Here is a 25,622-nt window from a genome sequence, read left to right on the forward strand (position 1 = left end):
AAGTCAAACTGAAATTATTTTGAAGCCTGTATAAAAAATACAACAGTCCAAGCACACACTTGTTTCTTAAATCACTAGAGAAAGCTGTTGGGTTTATGTTCCAAGGCTTACACAGGCATTTACATTATCGAGCCAATCCCTGCTGAAATGATAATGGTTGCTAACCTTCCCCTAAGGCAAATTATTTCAGTAAAATATGTTTGGTATATGGAAAGCTTGTATAGCCATATTATTGATATATGGCCACATTAGCATCTAGTTAAAAAAAAAGTTGATGGGTTCTCAGACAGAGTGGAAAAAAATATACAATAGATGTTGAACCGCTCAATGGTCACAGGCGTCTACTGGAGAATAAGTGAATAGCTAAGGTGCCTGCAGGCCTGGTCATGCAGAACAAAAGCACCTAAAACTGAATCAAACTTGTTTGAGCAATCTAACAGAGAGAAAAAAAAAGTCTAATAAGGCATGGTATCAACATAAATTTTCTGTTAAATTGGAGGAGGGAAGTTTTAAGGGTCTTATGCTGCGCAACACGTCTAGCTGTGACTGATGACAATGACAAATTTCACAAAAGCAATTTACAGGTCACATCACAAAGCTACGCCAATAAACAGATTAATTTAAGATTACATATTTGAAAACATTGCTATTAACAGAATGACCACAGCTGACTATAGGGGAAAATGTGAGCAAGGAAAACTAGTTCTAATTGAAATGTGTTTCTTCAATAAATTCTTATTGTTGAGAGCCTAGAGGTTGCTAAGTCAAAATTACTGCACTCTGTCAAGGGCAAGGGCAAAACCCAAAGAGAGTAATGGCTCAGCACCAGCCTTGGTGTTCTTATGCCGGAGAGGATTGAATTATTTTGTTCCATAAAAATTTAATGGGATTTCAGCAGTCCTAATATATAGGAGTAGGGCTGCCAGAATCTGCTGCTATGCCCTGGTCCTGCCTTCACAGCGCTCTCTCTTCCTTGAAAAGTCTGACACCTGATTACTTGCCAAACAAACAGCTGACTGGACACAGCGTTTCATGGTTTGGATTTTGATCCAATAGCTGCAGCACAGCAAATCATTTTGCAAATCACGTTTAGGCAAACATGAGCACACAGGATTATAGTATCTCACTCTGCATGAGCACCCTTAGCAGAGATTTATGCATTACTTTTTTTTCACAATCCACTGCTGAGCACAGTGGGGTTTAGCATTGTTTTTAGTGAGTTCAAGCACAATTGCTGTATAATTTGCTACGTAGGAGAAGTCTACAGAGCCTGTAGGGGGAAATTACATTCAGCTAGTGACTTACGAGTCATGGAAAGATGGGAGCAATGACATCTGCATGACCACATATCTAGAGGGTTGTTTTTAGTCACTGCCCTAATGAACCAGCAAACATAATTAGGCTTTGCATACTTACTGGTGATATGTTGGTGTTTAAATGGTTTTCTCCAAGCTGTATATGGCCTAGAATGAAGCTGGGGAAATGTCCTAGCTTGGCAATGGCAGTTTAGAGGAGATTGATGGCCTTCCTCATTTTTTTTTTTTTTTTTTACAATGGAAAGGCTACTTCTGAAAGGTCAGTATTCAGAGTGAAATATACAGGAGCCCTAAATCAACTATGATTACAGGCAATTTCTTGAAGAGAAACTGGTATAGTCCATTACCTGCAAAATCAATTTAATTTGACCACCATATGGAAAAGTATAGATACAGAGGTGTAGCTGGATAGGTCAATATTACAAAGCTGAACACCAGTATTCAAAATCTGACCAGTCATCAGAACTCACAAAATATATGTATGGTTCATTATCAATGAAGTCAGCGCAATAAAGCTGCAAGTTTGGGTGTTCTGACGAGAAAGAGAAGTTTGACAAGAACTGGAGCTAAAGTGATCATTGGCCTTGGCGGAATATATATTTTAATTTTTAGTGCATGAATTATTAATCTCCAAATGTGGTCACCCTGTGGCTGTAGTCAGCACACTTTCTTACTTTTGTTTTGATTAAATATTCTAAAATTACCCTTCTATTACATCGAGAATAGGAGGGACTTTGGTCTGGACTACACTATTCAAGAAGCAGTGTTGTCTGTGTGCAAATCGATATTGACAACTGGGAGAACAGCCAGTGGATGCCAAGGACAGCTAATATTGGAGGTTCACCACTCCTGAGCTCCTTAGAGGGGTTCGTGATCAGAAGTGAAAACCAATGAAATATCACTTCATAGAATTACACCTCACATTTGCACAATTCAAATTAAATCCATGTTGAAAAATATCTGACGTGTGAAAGGTTTGAGGCTCATTATCTCAATATTGATATATAAATCTACCTCTGTGTGAGATTTCATTGTTATTACAAGATCCATAATGGTTTGAATATGCATGAATATTCTGAATGAATAATGTATCTTATCTGGGCAACTGTGGCACATTTCGGCTTTCATCTGAAGCTATTTGAGGCAATTCTTTATACAGATGCTTTTCTCTCTCAGTCCTCATTTGCATTCAGAGGCAGGCAATCCCTAGCTAACCTCAGGCAGCGTATAGGTTATAGTAGTAACTGTAGTGATTGCACACAATTGTACAGTCAGATATACAGTATATACTGTATGTTTTACACCTGATGAGAGCAACATTTTCCACAGGAAAGAAAAAAACAACATTTTCTTATAGTCTATTCTTGTCTCAAAATTGTGTCTCTCTCTTGTTGATAGATAATTACCTTATTAACTTGGTGTATGTGAAGTACAAAGCATGTTTAAGGCAAAATTACAGTGGATAGCAAAGTAACCATGCATTTCAGTCTGAAATGACCAGTGGGCATATTATATAGCTATTTGTAGATGCAGTCGCTCACGTTTATTACTTTTCCATTAGCACTATCTATCTATCTATCTATCTATCTATGGATATGTCATTTTGGGGGGAAAAAAAACTCTTTATCTAAGTATATACATACATACTGTATAATCATACCAGTGAACATAATTTCATGATGTTCAGGATTATCTGAATGTAGTACTACACAAAGATATTGAGGAATCAGTTTGATTACAGTGTGTCTTTGGCATTTGAAAGCATTTGATCAATATGTCTTTGTCAAAGACATCAGTGACTGAATATCGATATACAAGATGGTACAGTAATGTATTCGCGCATTTCTGTCGCAGCACACAAGAAGTTGTTTACGTGGTAAAAGGAAAAAAAAAAGGTTGTTTGTGCTTGTAAAAATAGTTCACCACATGACATTTTATGGCATTGCAAAGTGCTAAATGTTTCAGTGTGCCTTATTTATTTTCAATATGCAGAGAGAGGAAGTCTCATTTCTGGGAATGGAGAGCGGTGTCAGAGCCTGGATATCTAGCCATTAACTACTGTAAAGCAGGCAGCAGCTGTGCACATGTTCCATGCTGCTGAAAACACCCGAAAAACACCCTGCAGGATCCTCAAGAGTGCAGTAATCTTCAGCCCTCATTTCCATTGTTTAATGTTGCAGACAAAATGATTACAGGAAAATGGACACAGTTTTAAGCAAGAGGTACAGGCATTTCTCTAATCAAAAGTCACAGTAGCGATCATAGAGGTCCTTAATTCCATATGTATCCTGCACAACTACTGCAGCCGATTGTTTTTCAAATGCTGTGAAATAACTGACTTTGGCTTATGGAGTCTTGCATTAAGGAATACTCTAAACAACACTAGGGCTTTTTGTCTGCGAGTCTAGGTGGCTCACTTGTTTTTTTCTGCTCTGGTAAGAAACTGCTGCAGCGAGGTTGTGCAAATCAGCAAAATTTTCAAATGATTGAAATACCTTGAACCACTGGTGTAAACCTTATTTAAAATACTGTATAAAATATGGGTGCGCAGGCAGGTACAGGTCCTGTATGTTTTAAATTGGAGATGAAAAGCCTTAAAGTACATGTGGCAAAAAGGACACAAATCCATACAACTAATTCTTCATTAGGCCTGTTAATTTTCAGTTTGTAGAATTTCTGTTGTACTGCATGAAGCTGCTCTCACTATGTAAATTACAAGGGTATTTCCAGACTCATCTCATTTAAAAACAGTTGTATAAATTAACATGTGATACCCTGACACTCATATGTACAGAACTATCGGCATGACCCATGTAATCTTAACTTGATACTGCATACAACGATGTGTTAAATGTTACAAATACATACAGACAGGAATATGAGAACACAAGACATGACATAACTAAAATAACACTACCTCTAAACAATAATTTGACCAAAGAAAGAAATACTGTTCATCACTGCAGTAATTAGCAAATGAATATTTATTGTCTCCTTAGAACTGCTTTCTATCTTTTCTATCAGTTGAGCCACAACACTTATAACTTCATTGTGGATTGGAACAATGGATTTAATGTACTAGAGTGGTCTTTCATGGAGAGCCATGAATAAGTGGGTGAACCTGAATTTGTTGCCTGTTGATTAACACTTCAATTACTCAGCAAGCCAGAGAGAATATATGAGAGTGAACACAAAGGGATTGCATGTGAAGCAGTACCAACAGATAAGCATCATGTACCAGGCTCATCCAAGTACATTTGAAGTGCAGCAAACTGGCTAGTGATGCTAACATTCTGTCTTTATAGCTGTTAGCTTTACAAGAGTTATCCATTCAGTAACTATTTTACAACACCTCTCTTTATAGCTGTCAGTGTTACAGTGTTTTACAGTTGGTTTCCAGAGGTGATAGCAGAATATGTTATTGAGAGGATGAGAGCATGTGGCAAGCCAGCAAAAACAACCAAGTGATAGATGTTTAAGAGCTTCGCTGATTAAAAAATTGATGGGTGTCTAGGAGCAGGTCGTGGTTGTGTAAACCCTGGCCGAGTGTGTGTATCTATATTTTTTGGCCTGAATTCAATGCAACCTGGACCTGTGTGACCCTACTTTAAGACTCCTTTAAACTATTCTCTGTCAGGACCAATAAAAAAACACCATCCAACCTGTGGGTTTGCAGGTTGATTTGGACATCATTAAACTGAGTCTTGAGCAGCGGAGTCTACCTACACCATGGCGATGGTCACACCGGAGTCATGGTGTCCCTTCAGCTGGATTATTCTGGCAGCCAGCATTAGGAGCAGGCCAGTGGCCACCTCCAGGCTGTAGGAGAGCCAGGACATCGCCAAAGACCAGCCGAAAGACACATCCACGTAGGCCAGGTCCTCGGGGGACACCACCCGCTCGAACTCCTCCATGGCATGCTGTGAGTAGCTGATATAGATGCTCACCCCAGAGAGGGTAAACAGACCTGTTGATGCACAGATACAGACAGATGACATCACTGGAACAACACAATCTTTCACATTTTATCACATGACCCTGTACATGTAACCTGGAAATGGATCCAGCTTGAGGAATGAACACAATTCAGAAACAAGAAACATCTCTGTCAAAAATATATAAAGCTCTTGAGAACAATATGGACACCAATAATAGCATTCAACAAAAATGGATCTCCGAAATAGGAGATCAGCTGAATGAAGAAGATTGGAAGAAAGTATGCAGAGAAATTCATAAAATAACAAATTCTAAATATTGGGAGGGAATTTGGATGGAAATTATATACAAGATTCTTTCTTACTCCAAATGTTCATTCTAAAATTAACACATCAATGAAATCAGACTGCTGGAGAAAATGCGGTGAGACAAAGGCAAACCACTTGCACATTTTCTTTTTCTGCCCCGTTTTAAAATAATTTTGTCATAGCGGGTATTATGGGTATTTTCAATATGAAAAAAACAATCAACCCTATATATATTATTCTTGGGAAATCACCACCAGAGCTAATGCAGGAAACTCAAAATCGCAGCCCTGAAGCAAATAACTAGGAATTGGCTAAAACCCTGAAGTCCATCAGTTCAAAGATGGAAAGTAACGATACAAGAAATCTCAGAAATGGAGAGAATAACTTATAGAGTTAGAAATGAAGAGACAGAGTATAAAAGACGTTGGTTTAAGTGGATGAGATATGAGGCCATCAATTAATTTATGAAATTACTTAAACTCAGATTAACAAAAGAATTTACAAAAGAACAGAGGCAGATCTTGGGAAAACAAATAATCATATAGACATACTCAGTGAACACATCTTAGAGGAGGAGTAGACACACACACATACACAATTTTTTTTTTTTTCGTTTGTTTGTCCCGGTTATATTTAGTTAGTATAATTAACAACCTTTTTTGTTAATTTATATAAGTGAGTGTATATCCATATGCGTGTATGAAGCTATGTATGTACATATAAATATTTGTGTGCATACATGTGTGTATATGTATGTATGTGTATGGATGAATATGTAATTACTTTTTTTTTTTTCTCTTTCCTTCTGTTTGTATCACCAGGTTTCTGTCATGTGGGTATTGTTCTTGCGTTAATGTGTTAACAAGAACGTGTTTCCATGTTCAGACACATTTGTCCACAAACTTGGGGCCCATTTCTTAACTGGGCTAAAGGTGTAACAGGATGATTTACATTCGTAAATGCCAGATATCTAGGCATTGTATATGTACACACGTATACATATGCATATAAACACGCATCTAAATATATACTGTATATACATATGTATATATACACAACTGTCACGTGATCATATATATTATATAAATGTACAGCCTATATTGTGATATACATTTGAGAGCCTAGATTACAGGAATGAAATTCTTCAAAAGAATTACATGGGTTGTCCCATTGATGGCATTATTTATATTAATATGTTGTTTATCTGGGACTCTTTTCATGCCATCCATCAGACTCCAGGAGGCAAAAGTACTTCCAGGTATTTCCAGTACATATTAGTGTTTGAATGATGAATGGCTTTTCCTGTTGGTAGTGGATTAAATCATTATTAAGTAAAAATTTGGTTGGCGCAAATCTGTTGATTTGCGCCTGTTGGATTGATGTGAAAGGAACTTAAATATGACAACTACCAAAACCCCACCAACATAGGTTGGTTAGATGGGATGGGAGTAGGGGATGGGGTTTGGTTTGTGTTAGGTGACCCTGTGTTGTTGCTAGGTAATTTATGTGTTTGTATGCCTGCGTGTTGATATGTGTTAATTTGACTTGCTAATAAAAATTAAATAAATATATGACAGGCAACTTCACATGGAGTAGCCTTGAGGAAGCACTGGAACACACAGATAACCTTTATTGCAAGGTGCAGGGACTAATGTTTCGACGTGTGTGCGTCTTCATCGGAGTCAAACAGCATCGGCACTGACAGAGAAAGCTTAAATATCCACCTTGCCCCAGAGGACAGTCATTTCACAGGGTAAGAGGTATGGAGACCGATTCAGGGCCAATAGTAAGAAATCACTCACAGATCATTGAAACTTCCCAACAGACATATACACACACCAGTATCAACAACATTTTCCATAAAAACACAGTAAGGCAGTATTTATCACAAAAAGAAAATTCTTCATTTAGTGCTGATGGTTCAATTGTGTTCAGTGTGTAGATCCAATATGTTTCTCTATGTAACAATATCACAATATCTCCTCTTCTTGGGGAACAAGCAACTTTTTCAATGCCCCAAAAATTCAGAAATGCAGAGGAGCCATGGTTTGCTTGAGCATAATGCTGTGCAATGGCGTAATCCATATTATGATTACGAACTGCAGCCTTATTTAGCCATTTAGTTTGACCAATATAGACCATCCTGCATGGGCATTTTAAAAGATAAATAACATGTCAAGGTCACAGTTAATAAAGGAGTTGATCTTGTTTTTCTTGCCAGTATTCTGTGTCTGATGATGTGTTAGAACAATGAGCACAACAGGATCTACAGGAGGGCGGACTAGGTGGCCACCTTAGGCGTGTTCATACTATGCACTGCACTGTCTTTTAGCGGGCTTTTCTAAAAGAGATGAGAGGTGGTTCAGCACAGATCTCTTTTCGTGTAGGGTCACTTTGTAAGACAATAAAATTGTGTATTTGATATTTTCTGCAATGGGAGAAAATTCAGTAGAGAAGCAAAGACGAGAGGGATTGGAGAGTTTTTCTAGAGCCTCTTTGTGCGTGATGCCTTTTGATAGGCTGCTGAGATGTCTGTCCCAGCATAGCCCCGGGTTAAAAAGCACTCCATATCAGTTCAAATTTCTTCTGAGACGCAGAAATTGCCCTGTGGATATGTTGCATATTAATGATCTGGGATTGTGACTCAGCCCTTAGTAAGGTGTTCCTACTTAATGGATTGTGGTATCTAAACTGCCTGTTCCATTCCTACAGATGGTTAGCTCTAAAAAGTTAACACTAAGGAGTGTTGTACTGTAAATGAAAGATAATCTGTTGTCGAGTTGAGATGCTGTATACAATTATTTAGTTCATCTACCGTCAGATATAAAGACAATATCATCAATATATCTTTTCCACAAACATATTTTGGAATAAAATGGGTTGTTGGTTGGATTGTGAAAAATCTTCTTTTCCCAAAAACCCATAACTAGGCATGCATGAGTGGGTGCAAAAGAACTACCCATTCTCACACCTGCAGAAAATAACACCCAGCATGCTGAAAGAAATTTTTCAGAAAGGATCAGCTCAGTGACGATCATCAAAAACTCATTTGTGGGAAGAACATCTAGGCTACCGGACGAGCTTCAAGATGGTGCCAAATGGCCTCTGTGCCAACACCATGGGGGATGCAGGTGTAGAGAATTGAACATCACAAGTAACAAGAATGTGCTCTTTCTCAGTTTTAAAAGTATCCAATATTTTAAGGATATCAGTGGTGTGCCCTATATAGGTGGATGGATCAAGGAGAGATTTCTTAAAGCTGCATTAAGCAATTTTTTTTAACCACTAGAGGGTGACAGAAACCACAACACATTTGTAAATGATGCACAGTAAAGCCATTGTACTACAGTGGCCTACCAAGGACAAACCTTGAAAAGCACTGTGCATAAAGGCTAAGAGCTAAGTTAAATGTACCTACAGAGAACTGGTGCCGGTTACTAGTCTTGCTTTGCCAGATCCTTCTCACGCTAAAGGTTACATGTCCCACAATGACAAGTGAAGACGTAGGTAGCAAGTTTACTAGTTTCGATTTGATTATGAGAACTTTTTTCAGGAAAGGGACACTTTTACGGGAGCGGGAGGAGCTTTGTTCCAGTCCAGAATTTGACAACAAGCTTTAGAAAAGAGGTGAAAACAGCAACACAGCTGGCCCGCATGTGTGGATACTGGTTTATATCATTATGTCTCAATGAAATCTCCATATAGCACACATTAGTTTCAGGATTGGTTATAAGGCCTGATATCATTAGAGCAGGTTTAGGAAAAAAGTCTACATGTTGGGACAAGGGTTCAGTGACAAATACAGTATAGTGACAAATACAGTATAATACGCTAAACAATAGGGCGGACAAGGGGATTGATCAATGATTTGTGGACTTTTGAAACCCATAAAAAACAGGACACATGGGGTGTTTGATTAATTAGAAACTCATTGGCTTTCTCAATGATCCAACGTTTTCTAAAAGACGATTTAATGAAATGATCTCTCAGCTTTATATTGATCAGTAGGGTTTGAGCCTAAGGGGAAATAGCAGTCTCTATCCATAAGTTAGGATTTTATACTCTTAATGCACTGTTCATGGCTCATAACCACATCTGCTCCACCTTCGTCTGCAGCACGAATAACGACGTCCTGTCTGTTTGCTAGTTCATGCGAAGCCTTTACTTTAGTATCAGACATATTCTTTCTCTTAGGAATCACAGTCTATTACTACAAAAAGGGGTTTCTTTTAGAGGAGTGACTTCTCTAATAGATGTACTCACAGTTTCAGAGTTTCTCAGCAGTAAAATGCCGTCTGTTAGTACATCGGATCTGGAGAAAAAGTGTTTAAAAGTTGAGGAGATTGGAAGAACTTGAAAGTGTCCACCTTTAATTTGAACGGGCGAATTGTGTTAGCGGGGTGGAAAGACAAGACTTTACTCAGGTCTGCTGTCTGTTCATCACTTAGGTTTAGTGCCGAGACATTAATCACTGTTTGCTGCAGTTGAGCTGGGAGCAGCGCAGGGATCTGAAGGGTAGAGCTAGGAGAACAGTTGGATGAAGAGGGTTGGCAGGATGCATGCTGCACAATTCAGAAAACAACAATTTTGAAATATTGGAGGGAATACTCATGCAAATTATTTGATTTGTCATTACACCCAAAATACAATCATAATTCAATACATTAATTAAATCAGATTGTTGGGGAAGGCGTGGCAAAACAATATCAAACCACTCACACATTTTCTTTTACTGCCCAGTACTAAAACCCTTCTGGCAAGTAGTTATATTTTCCATTACGAGCATTCTTCAAACTAAACAACCAATTATTCATGAATGTATTATTTTAGGAATATCACCTCCAGAGTTAACTCAAGAAACAGATAAATATCTATACAGAATACTCAGAATTGCTATGAAATAGCTATGGAACAGGTGATCAGGAACTGAAATCAGAAATCAAGAAACCCAAAGACATTGTAGTAAATGGAGTAAATGGATTAGACATGAGGCTAACAAATAAATGGCAATGGAGTTTTTTTTTTTTTTTTTCTTTGTTTAGTCTGGCTTGTATGTGTATTTATCCTTTCATTATGTTTTCCCTGTCCTTTCTTCTGCAAAAACTACTGCAAGGAAATGAACAAATTATATATGGTATATGTAACTGGAAAACAAAGTATATATAAGTATAAGTATATAAAATATATAAATATATATGTATATATACACACACACACACATATATATATATATATGTATATCATATAAATATACATATATATATATATATATGCTTAGGTTGTAGTTTTACTTCTCATACCATTCTGCCATTCACATCTCTTCTTCATGCTGCTGTTATGCGCACCCCTCCACCTCCCCGTCACCGCCCAGTCTTCACAGATTCATCAGCTTCATCACCTTCTTAACTCATCAGCCTCACGAGCCTATCAGTCTCAGCAGAGTCATCAGCCCCCACCACCACCAGTGTCTGGACTCCACAGGGGGATTTATCTTGCTGCTGCTCAGGGCTGGTGCCCCTCGATTACAAAATCTCCCTGTAGAGTCTAAGCACCAAAGACTTTCTTGTCAAGTCTTAATTTTCACTATATCATCTGTTATAATAAACAATTATCTTTACTTCATTCACTTGTCGCTCCTGATTGAAATATATATATGTATATATATACAGTATATGTATAAAATACAAACAAAAACAAACTCATTGGCTCTTCCCTCAGCATAATCCATCGTATCCCTTTCACATTTCATCATTTTGTAATTTTGTAGTTCTTTTTGGAAGGTCTTGAGGGATTTGAGGGATCATTGTCATCTAACCCAAAGGAAGACGTTTTGCTCAAGTGACGTTTGCGAGGGATTTGCTTCTCTCTCTAGTATTGCAAAAGGGCAATAGCATGCTAGAGGAATCCAATATCTCTCTTAAGATCCTCCAAGTCTCTATGAGAGAGGGAATGTCTGACCTCTTCTCAAATAAATAAATTAAAAAGAATGTGTCAACACACTGACTGACTGACAGACAGACAGATGCCACCATGACAACATAAAGTCGTAAGAAATAAGAGGTCAGTGAATGTCAACTTGGAAATCCTTATACAATACTGAGTTGTCAGAACTACATGTACCCTTTGTATCAGAAAGATCTTTTGAGTGGCACCAAGGAACGCAGAACAGCACAAGCTGCACAATGAGACCTTCTTTTACTGCCATTAACCTCCGTAAATTACTGATAATTAAGTACCGCAACTGTGGGCTTTTCTCCCTATGTCTTTCAAGGGGTGTGCTTCATCTAAATATACTGTAGGCACACAGAGAGAGAAAGAGAGAAAGAAGTCAGACAGACAGACAGACAGAAAGAAAGAAAGAAAGAAAGAAAGAAACAAACAAACAACACATTACTCCCCCACTCCCTAAACCTGATAAATGTAAACTTCACTATTCATCAGAGTAGGACAGAAATAAAAAATATATATTGTAGAAGTTGTTCTTACTGATTACTGCACACACAATTGATCACAGATACATCAATCACAAAGTTCAACGCTGGCAATTACTTCACAAAATTCACACACTCACACATCTTGATCTGATTTCATGCTGCCTCATATTCTCGTAGATGGCAGATGAGCAGCATAATCAAAAATTGCTTTTCAAAGGTGCTGAGGCCAAACTGAGCTTTAATTAAATGAAACTAAACTGAAAATCTTAAAGCAATGATTAATGTGATGTTTGAGAGAAATACTTACCAGTAGTTTCATTAATTTACATAGATCAACTTTAATGTAGTCAAAAGGTGCATGTGAGCATGTGCTACTCAAATATGAAGCACACACACACACACACACACACACACACACACACACACACATATATGTGTCAAAATATGTATGATGTACTAAGCCTATAATACACAGAAGAATAGGTATCTAATACAAGGACAATGTGTGGACATTTGCCACAAAAATATTCCAAATCCAAATCCAATTAAAGTTGTGAATGTGTTACTCGTTTGTTTGTTTGCTTTTTTCTTTCAGTTGTTGTCTTCAACTTCCAATGTATTTTGATTTTCTGTTTTTTTTTTTAATATGTGCAATAAACTAAACTAAACTAAACTAAACTAAATGCATTATGAATTAAGTGTGATCTGTCATCTTCTGTTTATGTGTTTCTGTCACACAGGATGGCACTGGTGTCCACTTGTTTACTGTCGTAGTAACAACAAGGAAGACATTAGCTAACTAGAAAAACAAAACAAAGGCAAGGTTCAAACGATGTGTGTATATTACTATATTATTAAAATGTTCATCCATTTTTATCTTGGTTGTTAAATTTACCCAAAGAGTCTGTATATTAACCAAGTGGCCAAAACCAGGGGTGAATTTTGAAGCCAATGAGAAAGTGGCAGCAGGCGGTGATTCCTCTAATGTCCACTAGGGGCCGGCTCCAAAAAGACTCCAAACCCGGCCCAACTCCATGAAGTAAATGGGACCACAACCCAACTTCTCACTCAAAATATAAAGTCAATAAATTTTTTCTGCAAGAGGTTATGGTCTCAGTAGCTAATTTCACTTCTTCTAATGTGTGTCCATATAGCAATTTTCAAAATAATTGTGTCATTAACACGATATAGCAGTTATAAAACTGGGTTATTTTCCTAGAGATTGACAGGTCGTTTGTCTAGTGATCGACAGGTCGCTGATTACGGGCTAATAGCCTGGCGGCTCTGTGACTCTGGGGACAACCCACGGCTTCGCTCTGCTCCGTCTCCAAAAAAGGTTGACATGGCGGCGATTGTAAACCTGATCTTTTGGCTTCAAAACGGCCCTTCAGAAACCTATGGGTGACCTCACACTCACTACGTCCATGATATAAACTCGAATTCACTCAGCAAAATAGCCAGTGTTGTCGCTAAGATAACAATGGAAACTTGTTCTACCTGAGAAGAAAAACAAACCAAGAGGCGCTGTTTCTGGTGCGAGAATCCTATTTAAAACTTAGAGCCAAAACCTTGCTGCAAGATCTTGTTGTTAGATTTCAGAAATTCTATATTGATTTCTTTATTTCAACACCTTTTTATAAGTGAAGCATTGCTGCATGTTGAATTATATACTATACACAGCACAATGCCCAGTGTTAATAAGTGCTGATTTTTAGTGGTAATTATGTGGAGTTGAAAAGTGTTGACTGGACAGCTGTTTCTTCACTATTGAAGCTGATAATGCCCTGGGATTGGTGCTCAAAACTATCTGAAAGTCTTGAATTAACTGATGGGTGTGGACTTATAAACATCGGTATAGTGTTGATTTTTACACTCAGAGATAAATTAACACCGGCATCCGCCTTCCTGAAGTATCCTTGAGCAAGACACTGAATCCCTACCAGCTCCAGGGCTGCTGCTCTATAGCTAACCCTGACCTCTGACCTCTCTGTGGAGGGGGGAAAGACAAATTTCTCCTTTGGGGATCAGAAACATCACAAATTATCATCATAGACTTCAAGGCACCCAAACATCTCCCTGGCATAAGACCACATGAGTCTCTTATACCTGAAAGAAATTGTACGTCTGTATAATTCCTGGGGGTCACAGTAACCCAGGAATGACATATTGTTTGGTAAAAATAGGTGAAAAAACATAAATTGATGTGAACAAGGCAACAAAGAGATTTAAGAGCTGCAGGGTATGAACATAGCCTGCAGTTCAATCAGTTGCCCATTATAGGTCTGCAATGAAACACTTTACTGCACCCACATGGGCAAGATCTCAACTTCAGTTCCAGTCCACATTTTTTTTTATTTATGTTTAATGGTATGTATAGTCTTCTGGGTGCAGTATGTCTTGCACTGTTCCATTGCGCTAAATGCAAGGTCCTAGTTGTTCCTGCACCAATGTCACTAACACAAATTGTTATGCATTCATTATACTCAGCGAATAAAGTGATTCTGATTTTAACAATTGAATAGCATAAAAGTAGCCTTTTAAATAGTCTCACATCATTTCTCTCCCTGCCATTTGTGCTGTCAAGCCAAAAAGAAAACCTAAATCATAGAGAGTACCGCTATTTATATTCTTAGTGACAAATTACAATAGTAAGCGGTGTTCAAGCCGGAGGCGGAAATTTGGCCAGAGCACAAATTCACCAGACCACTCCACAGAGAGATAAAGAAAGTGAATGTCCTGTGAGTGGGATTTTAAAGTGCTACCCTCAAAATATAGCTCAACATATACCTGTTTTTGCATAATGTCTCTTATGCTAAAAATCAAAGCAATCAAACAGTAGGCTGCTAATGTATTGGACAAAGAAACAATATAAAAAAACAAACAAACAAACAAAAAAAACCCCATTGAAATCTATTCCCCCTTTTCTGTTTACCTAATAACAGAGGTGGCTTTGGAAGTGGATGATCTCAGTCGCCTGCAAGCCTTTTGATGTAGAGATGTGGACAGGACATTTTGTAAAAAGCATGAAATTAACTGTCTTTTCTGTGTGACATGGGAGGCTGTGCCTGCCTGTCAGCAGCAACGGTGAAGATATACAATGAGAGCTTTTACTTCTATGACAGATTCCTGCATTCAGCCTCAAATACAATTTAAACCTCGATCCAGATTCAAACTCATTCCTTTTCAGTCCAGATCTAATCACATGAATTCTTTGATGGATTTCCTATTTTTTTGTAATTGCTCACCAGCTGAATCCTTCACAGCCCAGAAAGAAGCAATCTCGCTGACACCGTGCTGCTCATGAAATGGCATCCTCATCCTGCCAGGTACGGAAACATCAGGTCCCCTTAACTTTACAATGCTGTATAGAATAAACCCAGGACATTTCTGCTCAGAAAGGACACTCCAATTACACTGAAGGGGATTTACACTGTTTCAGCTTTGAACTATGTTGCTCCTTTTCTGTAGGGCAGTTTTCTTATGAATATTCACTACTGTCTCCTATGAACAGATGATTTCAAAAGGACCAAAATGAAGATTAAATTATGGTCATACTCAATCTACAGAGTGATGCCATTTTAACACCAGTGGAGCACCAGTGGATGATTCCAAGAGGAACTCTGACCGAATCTTTCAATCACGGACCGGCTCCTTTGAAATTCTGTGCCACTTCATCATGATCAGCAATCACTCCACACTGTGATCAATACTGATAATATGCATATATCCATAATGCCCATGTTCATTATGAATCAACTTGCAAATATTGTCTATTTTATGCAAATGTCACTGACAAAATCCTGAAATACTTACTATTATACAGCATCTGTTTGAAAAATATGTCACATCCGTGCTTCACCACATATGGGCGGCCTGTCAGTGCAGCCTGACAGCCTCTCACACATTTTGTACAAAAACCACCATAACTGTCTCTGAATGACTTGAGTCACTATGTAGGATACTCATAAAAGCACTGAAAAGAAGATCAAATAAAGAGCAGAAAGTGCTGTGCCATACACTCACACTAGTTTAAAAACTTCTCAGTCTGAAAAGCTCCTTATTTTTGACCATAAAATTCTGTCTCTGCCTACTCTAATAACTGTTTGGGCAAAATTATCATTACCCAACTCGACTCAATTAAGTCAAATGAGATCTTTAATGTAGCTGTTTGGCTACAGGCTACAGCAGTTATCTCCAGCCAGCTATAAGATAATATTTACACAAAGCGAACCACTATTTTCTCAGTGGTAATGAGTCGGATTCAGTAGGCCACTTACGTCTGAAGAGGCTGAAATGAGGTTTCAGTAGTTGCCTCAAGTCTGCAGTGGGTTAATACAGTTAAGATTGGATTTTCAAGGTTCTCTGGGTGTAGCTCAAGGAATTCACACGCACACAACACACACACACACACACGCATGTGTACAGTGTCCGGAGCGCACACCCACGCAGGATCTGCGATGCGCTGTACATCTTACCCACCCTGACATGACCAAGTGAAGCATCTGCTTCAGAGCAGCCCACATGGAAAACACACTGTTTCATCGCCACGGGCTGTGATCTAACTGGAAAACACTGAAAACCTCTGTGGACTCACTGCAGAAGAGAAAGTACGATGCTGAGCCAGCCAGCAAGTTGGGACTGCGGGCCAACGAGCTGACAAGTCCAAAGATCCAGCCAAACACCAGCAAGACCAGGCTGAGGGGCAGCATGATGACCACCACCTGGTGCAAGCCTGCAAACAGACAGTCAAAGAAGCACACACACACACACTATAGTTATTGTGCTCTCACATTTTAAGCACCTTTGGTCCAATTACGTCTACACTATTGAAAGAAAGTATTCCAGATCTTGCAATATGATGACACTATTTTGAAAATGTTATGAAACATCTGAAGATGTGAAGATAATGTCTGTTGATACTCTGCAGCCGTTTCTGCCTGCAATGTATCTTGCTGTATTTCAGGTAGTATCAGATAATCAATGGTTAATTGTCATAGTAATAATTTATGATTCAGTACCGTTGTCACAAAACAATAAAAATTGTATTGTCTTTTCGGAGTACTATTTTCAGTTAGCTTAGTTAAACCTTACACACAGTCTGTATGCACATCAGTGGACTCACCCAGAAGGTGCCTTTCTACCTCTGACAGGCTGGAGGTATTTGCTGCAAAAGAGGGGATGATGGAACTGCTACTTTCTCCTGAAAAGGTCAAGGGAAAAAGGTTACATATGACAGGACATGTGGATAGCTCATAGGACTTTGCAAAAATTGCCACTGCAGACAATGTCACTCTTTGTCAAATAATTATCAATGTATTTATCAGTGTAATACATTGCATAATTAAATTACTTGCTGTAGGAACCTTATGTCTGATGATGCACATTATCCCGGCCCCTTGTGATAGTTTTCCACCAAGAATGTGTGTCAAGACTCGTTCCATTAACTGTTCTTGCCAAAGTGACACGGGTGAACACTGTTTGGAGCTTTGTATCATTAAGTTGTCTCATTACTTGGATTTTACTGTGAGCCATGTTTGGAGCAACAAAATGGACACCATCAGCTCCTCAAGCTGTGCAGCCATTATCCAGAATGTTTTGCAGCTATGTCGAGAAATTCTCTTTACAATCACCCTGTGGGTGTCACCTGTTTGTTTGCCTGCTACTGACTGTAAGAGCTAATACAGGCACAGCAGAGGTGTGTAGATTACAGTTATCTCTTAGAATAAGACATAACAAAAGCAGCAAAACTAGAAATGAAGACAAAGGGTCTATTGTTGCACATTTACATAGCATGCAAGGGTTGTCATTCATTGAATAAAAAAGTGAATTAAATTAAGGATTTATTAATGATTCATTCTCTGCTTTGCTTATGCAGGACATCTCATTCACAATACTTTTCCCCAAATGCTCAAATCTCTGGAATATCACCTCTACCCTGCATCAGTGTCACAAAACATTGATTCACAGCAGCAGTCTTGCACCTGAGTTCACTGCTGTTACAGCGGAGTGATACGGAATAAATCAAGGCAATCAGCAATCAGGGAATGAAGTGATTAGGCTGCCACTGTAAAATCCGCACCATGCCAAATCCATACCAAGACAAAAAAAGCCATATACTCTTGCAATTAGAAAGCCATTTAGCCGCATCTCCGATAAACTGGATTGAGTTGCCTTCAGGAGTCTCTGCCTCGACCATGGATATAGACTATACGGGATAGAGGGAACCGCAGCGATATCGGCGACTGCCATCCACGGATAAACGGTGATTTAAATTTCAACAGTGGACAAGGTTCAACACTTCATTTTGTCAACCTCAGAAATTAATCCATCAATGCATATATTAATTTACACTATATTACAAATAAGATGGAAAAAACAATTGTATTGGTTAAACAGGGCGTCTGCGCGCAATAGCGCACATGACACTGACAAACTTAAAGCATTTTGAAAATGTCACTGGCGAACAGCAGCTTGATTTAAATTATTCCATTACTGATATTCCGCCCATTTCGAGGGAAAAAGAAGACAATATTTTGTGACAGGGTCATATTGTTGATCATGTTGAAGATTCGTCCTCTGAATTAAAACTGTTGCCTGCATACGAGCTCATATAGCCTATAAACTTGTTATTGACAATTTACGTTAAATAGGCTTACATACCTTCATTTATATTCCACAGTCCGGAATGGGAACTCAGGTCGTCTGCACCTGTGTAGTTGGGTTTATTCACGTCGATGATGTACCAATAGTCTGTCCCAATTGCCACAGCAAGGAAGCTAAAACTGAGCAAACCCGTCAACCCAGCAATAAGAACCACCACTCCGTACCTCATTATCTTACAGGCCACGCGCAGAACGGTTAAACTTAGAAAAAAAAATATTGTACTTTTATAATTTGTACATCATCTGTGTGAACGCTCCAGTGTATCCGATGCGTAAAAGCTCTCCAGCTGGATCCCTCGCTGTAAAGTGCCGGTTATCCATCGTAAGGCAAATTCCTAAAATCTATTTTGAGGCAGAAAAATGAAAGAACTTGTTTCCAGTTTACTAAAAAACAGTTTTAGGCAACTAAAAAAGAAGAGAGATGCGCGTCCTTCTCGCTGCCAGCCTACTAACACAAATACAGGTGAATGTGCCAGACGTGGTTCGCGCTCCCGGATTTAGTGTCAAGCTAATCACAACAACAACAAAACACTTCCGGTCTTGGCTTCCAAAATAAAACTCTTAACGGGGAACGTGTTATAGCGAGTAAAAGCGACACTGTTTTATTTTATTTCTACAGTGAAACTTACTTCCGGTATTATTCTAGGTGTCCGTGGCTAGCTTGACTCAGCTCTTTGACTATTATTCTCAACACGACTCTCCGCTCCGGGTTAACGGGATAGGTTTAGACATATTTCGGTACTGACCCCACCCTTGACCAGTAGTAGGCCCTACTCACCCTGCTGTAGCCTATCCGGTGATATAGTAGTAATCAAAAGGTGAGTAAAGTATGTACCCGTAAGGTAAAACAACCACCAATATAGATATAAATCTATTAGTCTATTTCCACAAAGGCATTAATTGCAGGCTATTTGCAGAGTCTTACCAAATTAAAAATGATTACCCTACTCAGTCAAGTTTGATGATTTCCTTATGTTAGGTTGGTGGCTGTTTACATCAGTTAATCAATAATATGGGCTACTTACCATATTGCGGTTTCTTGACTGTCATTCAAGGAAAGTCATGTAGGCAGCGCTCTTGGACCGTGTTGAGTAGCTTCCATAATAACGCGAGAACTAGAGAGAGTTAGTCCGAGTCCAAACCAAAATGCCATGTATAGAGATGCAGATTTTAAGTAAACATTTAAAACATATAATTTGTTGTTGAGAGTTATTCTTATACTCACAATATTACACAACAAAGACAAATCTACGATGAAGGTGTCGACGGACGAAGCGATGGGCTTGGCAAAAGTGGAATGAAGTGACGGCAGCGGTTGAACCAGCTAGCTAGCAGCGGTCACCTGTCCGGGACTGTGGTAGGACCAAGGAGGTTCTATATTAACTAGGACTAAGGTAGGACTGTATTCATGGTACAACTTTACATCACCACACGGCCATCTTGGTATAGGTGAATATGATCAAATGACAGTCACATCCAATGAGCTGTGTATTGTAAAGCACCATAGTGGTAGGGAATACACGTGACAGCATGGGATTACTATGAATACTTAGTTTAAAGCTGAGAAAGGGGCAAGACTGCTGTAAACCATAATGACTATTGGCTCATATCACTATACTGTCATATTTACCTTGATAATGATAAATGAAACGATTTGTTTATTTTTCTAACCCCAGTGTAGAAATTTATTCACCATTAGCATCATAAAGTATGCTTTTATTTTGAAGGTGTCAAATAAACTGTTGGCCAATACAGATTAATGTAGGAGACCGGGGGCAATTGTAACAAGGGGCAATTGTAACATCTCAAATTGCACCAATCTGAAATGAGACAGAACCATGAAACTCATTATGCACATGGTCTGTGATGATCCCTCTCTGCCTGACAAAGGACAAACTCATGTCTCATACTTGTCATACTTTTTCTGCCAAGACTCATTTTTGAGGTGTAAAAGTAAATTTTTTCATCTACAGTATTTTCCTCATACCGTCTTAACCTTTAATGTCTATGAATTCAAATCTGTCTTGTTTTGATGACCATACTGTTGGCTAACATTTGATATCTTTGTGAAATGTTAGCTTTGTTGTTTGTAGCTAGCAGGGTAGCTTGTGTCATGGGTGGTACAGTTGGGGTCAATTGTAACGCTGTGTTACAATTGACCCCGACCCCATCAAAATGGTGTCCGGCTTAGTAACGACATCAAAATAAATACATTTTTTTCTAATAATTAAAGAAAAGTGTTTTGTATTCAGTTTAAATGTCTATGTATATTCTATTTATTATAGGTTTTGTAGCATAGTCCAGTGGCTAAGCCTTTTGCCTCTCAATCTGGGGACCGGGGTTCAATTCCCGTCAAGAGCCAATTTCTCATGCTTTCAAAATCTTCAATGTCTATGAATCAGAAGTTGTCTTAACATTAAATGCTGCCATATTGGCTGAAAATCAACATATTTTTCAACTATTATCTTTGGTTTGTAATAGTAGCCTAGTATTTAAACTCAGTAGTATTGAAACTCAGATTCAAAACCTGGTTGGAGCCATTTCATTTTTACACATTTTAAACAAGGGGCATTTGTAACATCTCAAATTGCACCAATCAGAAACGAGACAGAACCATGAAACTCTGCACGTGCTCTGTGGTGATCCCTCTCTGCCTGCCAACTGATGTCTCATATTTGTCAACATTTTTCTGCCAAGACTTTTTTTGAGGTATGAAAGTAATTCTTTTCAACTACAGTATTTTCCTTATACTGTCTAAACCTTTAATGTCTATGAATTTAAATCTGTCTAGTTTTGATGACCATTCTGTTGGCTAACATTTGATATCTTTGTCAAATGTTAGCTAGCTTCATTGTTTATAGCTAGCAGGGTAGCTTGTGTCATGGGTGGTAGCCTACGGTTGGGATTCAAAACCTGGTTGGAACCATTTAATTTTTACATATTTTACAGAGTAGGCCCTATACACTCTCTGTTCACAGCATGCCTAGGTTCAGACCAAGGACAACAGCAAGGGGAGTGCCACTGTCCATACTGGAGGTTGCCTCCAGTGATGTGTCCAGGGGCAACTCAGTGAGGGCTGTGGCAAAGTCCTATGGCATTTGTCATGTGACCTTGTACTGTTTTATAAAAAAGAAGGAGAAGTTTCAGGCAGGAGAAAGAACAGCAGCTCCTACTTCAGGCTACAGCCCAGCTAGTAGGGTTTTCTCAGCAGAGCAGGAGATCAAGTTGGTGGAGTACCTGAAGGAGGCATCGGATTTGTATTATGGGTTGTCTCCTAAAGAGGTGAAGTAGAATAGGTCTACACAGAGCCGGAGGCCACACAATGCATTTTATAAGCTATGTATTATTTTTCTGTGTGTGTGTGTGTACACAGTGAATGCAAAGAATAGTGGTGGAGTAACAGTAACAGTGGAGTAAGATGCAGTTGTTATAACAAGAACTACCTTTAATAAATATATTAAAAACAGTATACACACACACACACATATATATATAAATATATATATATATGTGTGTGTGTGTTGTGGAAGTAAATTCATATAACATTGAATTTCAATAATTAATGTAACAGTAAATTCATTTAGTAGCATTTTTTCATAAACCAAAAACCATGCTTAACATACAACCTTTCCCCCTTCCCCCAGACACGCAAGCTTGCCTATCAACTGGCTGTGGCATATGATCTTAAGTTCCCAGCTTCATGGCGTGCCAATGAGATGGCAGGGCCAGATTGGCTTACTGGATTTCTTCAGAGGCACCCTACACTTTCTATCTGCAGTCCCCAGGCTACAAGCCTTGCCAGAGCCACAAGCTTTAACCAAACCAATGTGGGAAGGTTCTTCAGTAATCTGGAAGAGGTCGTGGAGAGATACGGTTTCAGTGCAAAAGACATATGGAATGCAGATGAAACTGGTGTAACTACAGTCCAGAACCCCAGCAGGGTACTGGCAAGACGGGGTGCCAAACAGGTTGGAGCTGTGACCTCTGGGGAGCATGGTTCTCTGGTGACAGTTATGGTAGCCATCAATGCCTTGAGTAACATCATTCCTCCCCACTTTATCTTCCCAAGGAAGAACTTCCATCTTCACTTTGTCAGAGATGGACCACCTGGATCTATTGGGACAGCGAATGGATCCGGCTGGATGCAAGAAGAAGATTTCCTTGTCTTCCTGCGCCACTTTCAAGCTCACACAAGATCCAGCCCTCAAGCCAAAGTCTTGCTAATTCTGGACAACCATGCCTCCCATCTGTCAGTGGAGGGGATTGATTTTTGTAAGAGACATGGCATTGTGCTCTTATCTTTCCCCCCTCATTGTTCACATAAACTTCAGCCTCTGGACCGCAGTGTTTATGGCCCGCTGAAGAAATACATCAACCGTTTCCAGGACAAATGGATGAAGACACACCCTGGGCACACCATGAGCATCTATGACCTCCCTGGAATAGTGAAGGATGCCTTGCCACTGGCTGCCACCAATACAAATGCCCAGGCAGGCTTCAGGTGCTCAGGAATCTGGCCTTTAAACAGGGATATTTTCTCCAACCAGGAATATGCGCCCTCACGTGTCACTGACCGTCCATGCCCACCACAGCTCCCAACCTCTGCCTCAGAATCTGCACCTCTGCCTCAGGCTCCTGCCCCTCTGCCTCAGGCACCTCCATCTCAGGCTCCTCTGCCCCGGGCTCCTCCGTCTCAGGCTCCTCTGCCCCGGGCTCCTCCGTCTCAGGCTCGTCTGCCTCTGGCTCCTCCGTCTCAGGCTCGTCTGCCTCGGGCTCCTCCGTCTCAGGCTCGTCTGCCTCGGGCTCCTCCATCTCAGGCTCGTCTGCCTCGGGCACCTCCGTCTCAGGCTCGTCTGCCACAGGCTCCTCCGTCTCAGGCTTGTCTGCCTCGGGCTCCTCCATCTCAGGCTCCTCTGCCCCACACTCCTCTGCTCCAGGCACCTGCATCTAAGGCTCCTCTGCCCCAGGCTCCTCTGCTCCAGGCACCTCCAGCTCAGGCTCCTCTGCTCCAGGCACCTGCATCTCAGGCTCCTCTGCCCCAGGCTCCTCTGCTCCAGGCACCTCCAGCTCAGGCTCCTCTGCCCCACGCTCCTCTGCTCCAGGCACCTCCATCTCAGGCTCCTCTGCTCCAGGCTCCTCTGCCTCTGCCTATAGAACTTACCTCTTCATCTCAAGGCCTTTGTGCTCCTTCCACTTCAGCACCAGGGCAATCATCTGAGGTTGTCTTCTCACCTGTCACAATCAGACCTCATCCAAAAGCTTCTCCACGCAAAGTGAGTGTCAAGAAAAGGAGAAGAACCACAGCAGTCTTAACTGATACACCTGTCCGAAACTCTCTGCAGCTGGAGAGGGACAGAGCCATTGGATCAAAGTGCAAGAGGAAGATGAATTTCACTGAATCCAAACCCAAACCAAAGAAGAAGAAAGTAAATAACAGAAGAGAAGATGATGAGGAAAGTGAAGAGGAGGTATTCTGCATTGTCTGCCTGGAGAGCTACTCCAGATCAAGGGAGGTTTGGATTTCCTGTGTATCATGCCACTCCTGGGCCCATGAAAAATGCACAGATGGGAGCAAATACTATTTGTGCCACAACTGTGAAAGCAACTGAGATGTGCCCTGCCAACCTCACTTCAGAAAATCAGAATAAGATGAGAGAATCAGAGTTCCTCCATTTGTTTTAACTCCCATGCGATTGTGTTCCCATTTTGTCAGTTGTCCAGTTGTTGTGTTTTTATAACTGTTGGTTATATTTTTTTTCTGCATTCTTTTGATAAATTTAACGGGGTGGGAGCATTTGCAATTCTATGTATTCAAGTTGAGATGTTTTTGGTCCAGTGGTTTGTGAATTGCTTCATTTTGTTGTCAGCTACACTGACTTTTTAATGTTGATGAGGGGGAAACCCTTTTTTGTGCGATGCAATTTCTGATGCTTATTAATTATAAATTGTTTTTATATTTGTATAATTGAACTGTTTTAATTAAAATGGAATTCATTGTTAAATGGATATTAAATTGTTTAAACTATATCTATATTCTTGGGAGTTTATTGTGGTCCTTGGTATTTATATGAAGGTATTATGTGTGTTGTTACAATTGCCCCCATATGCTGTTACAATTGCCCCTGCACATGGGGGCAGATGTAACATTTGACTTCTAGAGTTTAAATCAATACTGTGATTCTAACATTGCTTGTAAAACTATTTGATGACTGTTAACAAGTAGAACATAGATACAAGTTACCTACATAAAAATTTTATCCAAATAGTTCAAGAGGTTTTTGAGTAATGACATCAAAACCAAAAATTGTTACAATTGCCCCCGGTCTCCCAGAACGAGCGGTTTATTAACTTCACAACAACATCGTAGCATGAGCAGTACAGAAAGTGTTGTCAACCAACCTTGCTGCCTCGCATAGCCTGATGTGCGTCTCAGCGTAGCTGCTTATTCTAGCTCTCTGATTTATCCATCTACTTGTATTACCCAATACCTTGAAAAGGTGACCCAAACTTACTTCCAGTCATATTCTGTCCAGCTGTCTTCACACATCTGACACACTAGCTGGAATGACTTATAGAAGCAACACAAGTGAAACCGTTTATGCAAAGTTGACTACTTGACAAATGTAGCCTACTTACGAACATTAGGAGTGGGAAAAAATCGATTCATTTAAGTATCACAATTTCTTTTCTTTTTTTTTACGATTTTTAATCGATTTTTTATTCCTGAATCCTGAATCAATATAATTCAAATTCAATTGCTTCATTTTAGTCTATGCTTATTAGACGTGGTGGAAAGAAGTTACCGCTTTTATCCAGCAGATGGCAAAATGTATTTGGGTTGAGGTAGAAGGGTCTAGACTTTGATGGTCAGCAGCTCCAGAACTGGGGAGCAGTGCGTATTTAAGACACAGACATCCCCATCCCCCGGCCCACGAAGAGTTAACCATAAAGCACACACCCCCTCCC

The 25,622-nt window shown here is 39.6% G+C and overlaps 1 protein-coding gene across 1 annotated transcript; it reads right to left on the reverse strand.

The window, feature by feature from the left end:
- Positions 1 to 5,038: 5,038 nt before the first annotated feature.
- LOC139653633 (transmembrane protein 235-like) lies at positions 5,039 to 18,826 on the reverse strand. Its single transcript, XM_071530532.1, has 4 exons — positions 18,655 to 18,826; positions 17,117 to 17,194; positions 16,589 to 16,726; positions 5,039 to 5,283 (listed from the first exon to the last, which is right to left on the reverse strand). Exons 1-4 carry the CDS (start codon positions 18,824 to 18,826, stop codon positions 5,039 to 5,041), a joined length of 633 nt encoding a protein of 210 aa, XP_071386633.1.
- Positions 18,827 to 25,622: the final 6,796 nt, after the last annotated feature.

This window comes from Centroberyx affinis, unplaced genomic scaffold (genome assembly GCF_046629955.1).
Source record: "Centroberyx affinis isolate AG114_WGS23_722 - 3 ecotype Tasmania unplaced genomic scaffold, CSIRO-AGI_Caff_v1 ptg001934l_1, whole genome shotgun sequence".
Classification (NCBI taxonomy): Eukaryota; Metazoa; Chordata; class Actinopteri; order Beryciformes; family Berycidae; genus Centroberyx; species Centroberyx affinis.

Coding starts and splice junctions, on each gene's coding strand:
- LOC139653633 (XM_071530532.1), bottom strand. CDS start 18,826: ATGAGGTACGGAGTGGTGGTTCTTATTGCTGGGTTGACGGGTTTGCTC. Junction 16,727..17,116: donor GGTAGAAAGGCACCTTCTGG/GTGAGTCCACTG, acceptor GTCTGTTTGCAG/GCTTGCACCAGGTGGTGGTC. Junction 5,284..16,588: donor ATCGTACTTTCTCTTCTGCA/GTGAGTCCACAG, acceptor GTGCATCAACAG/GTCTGTTTACCCTCTCTGGG.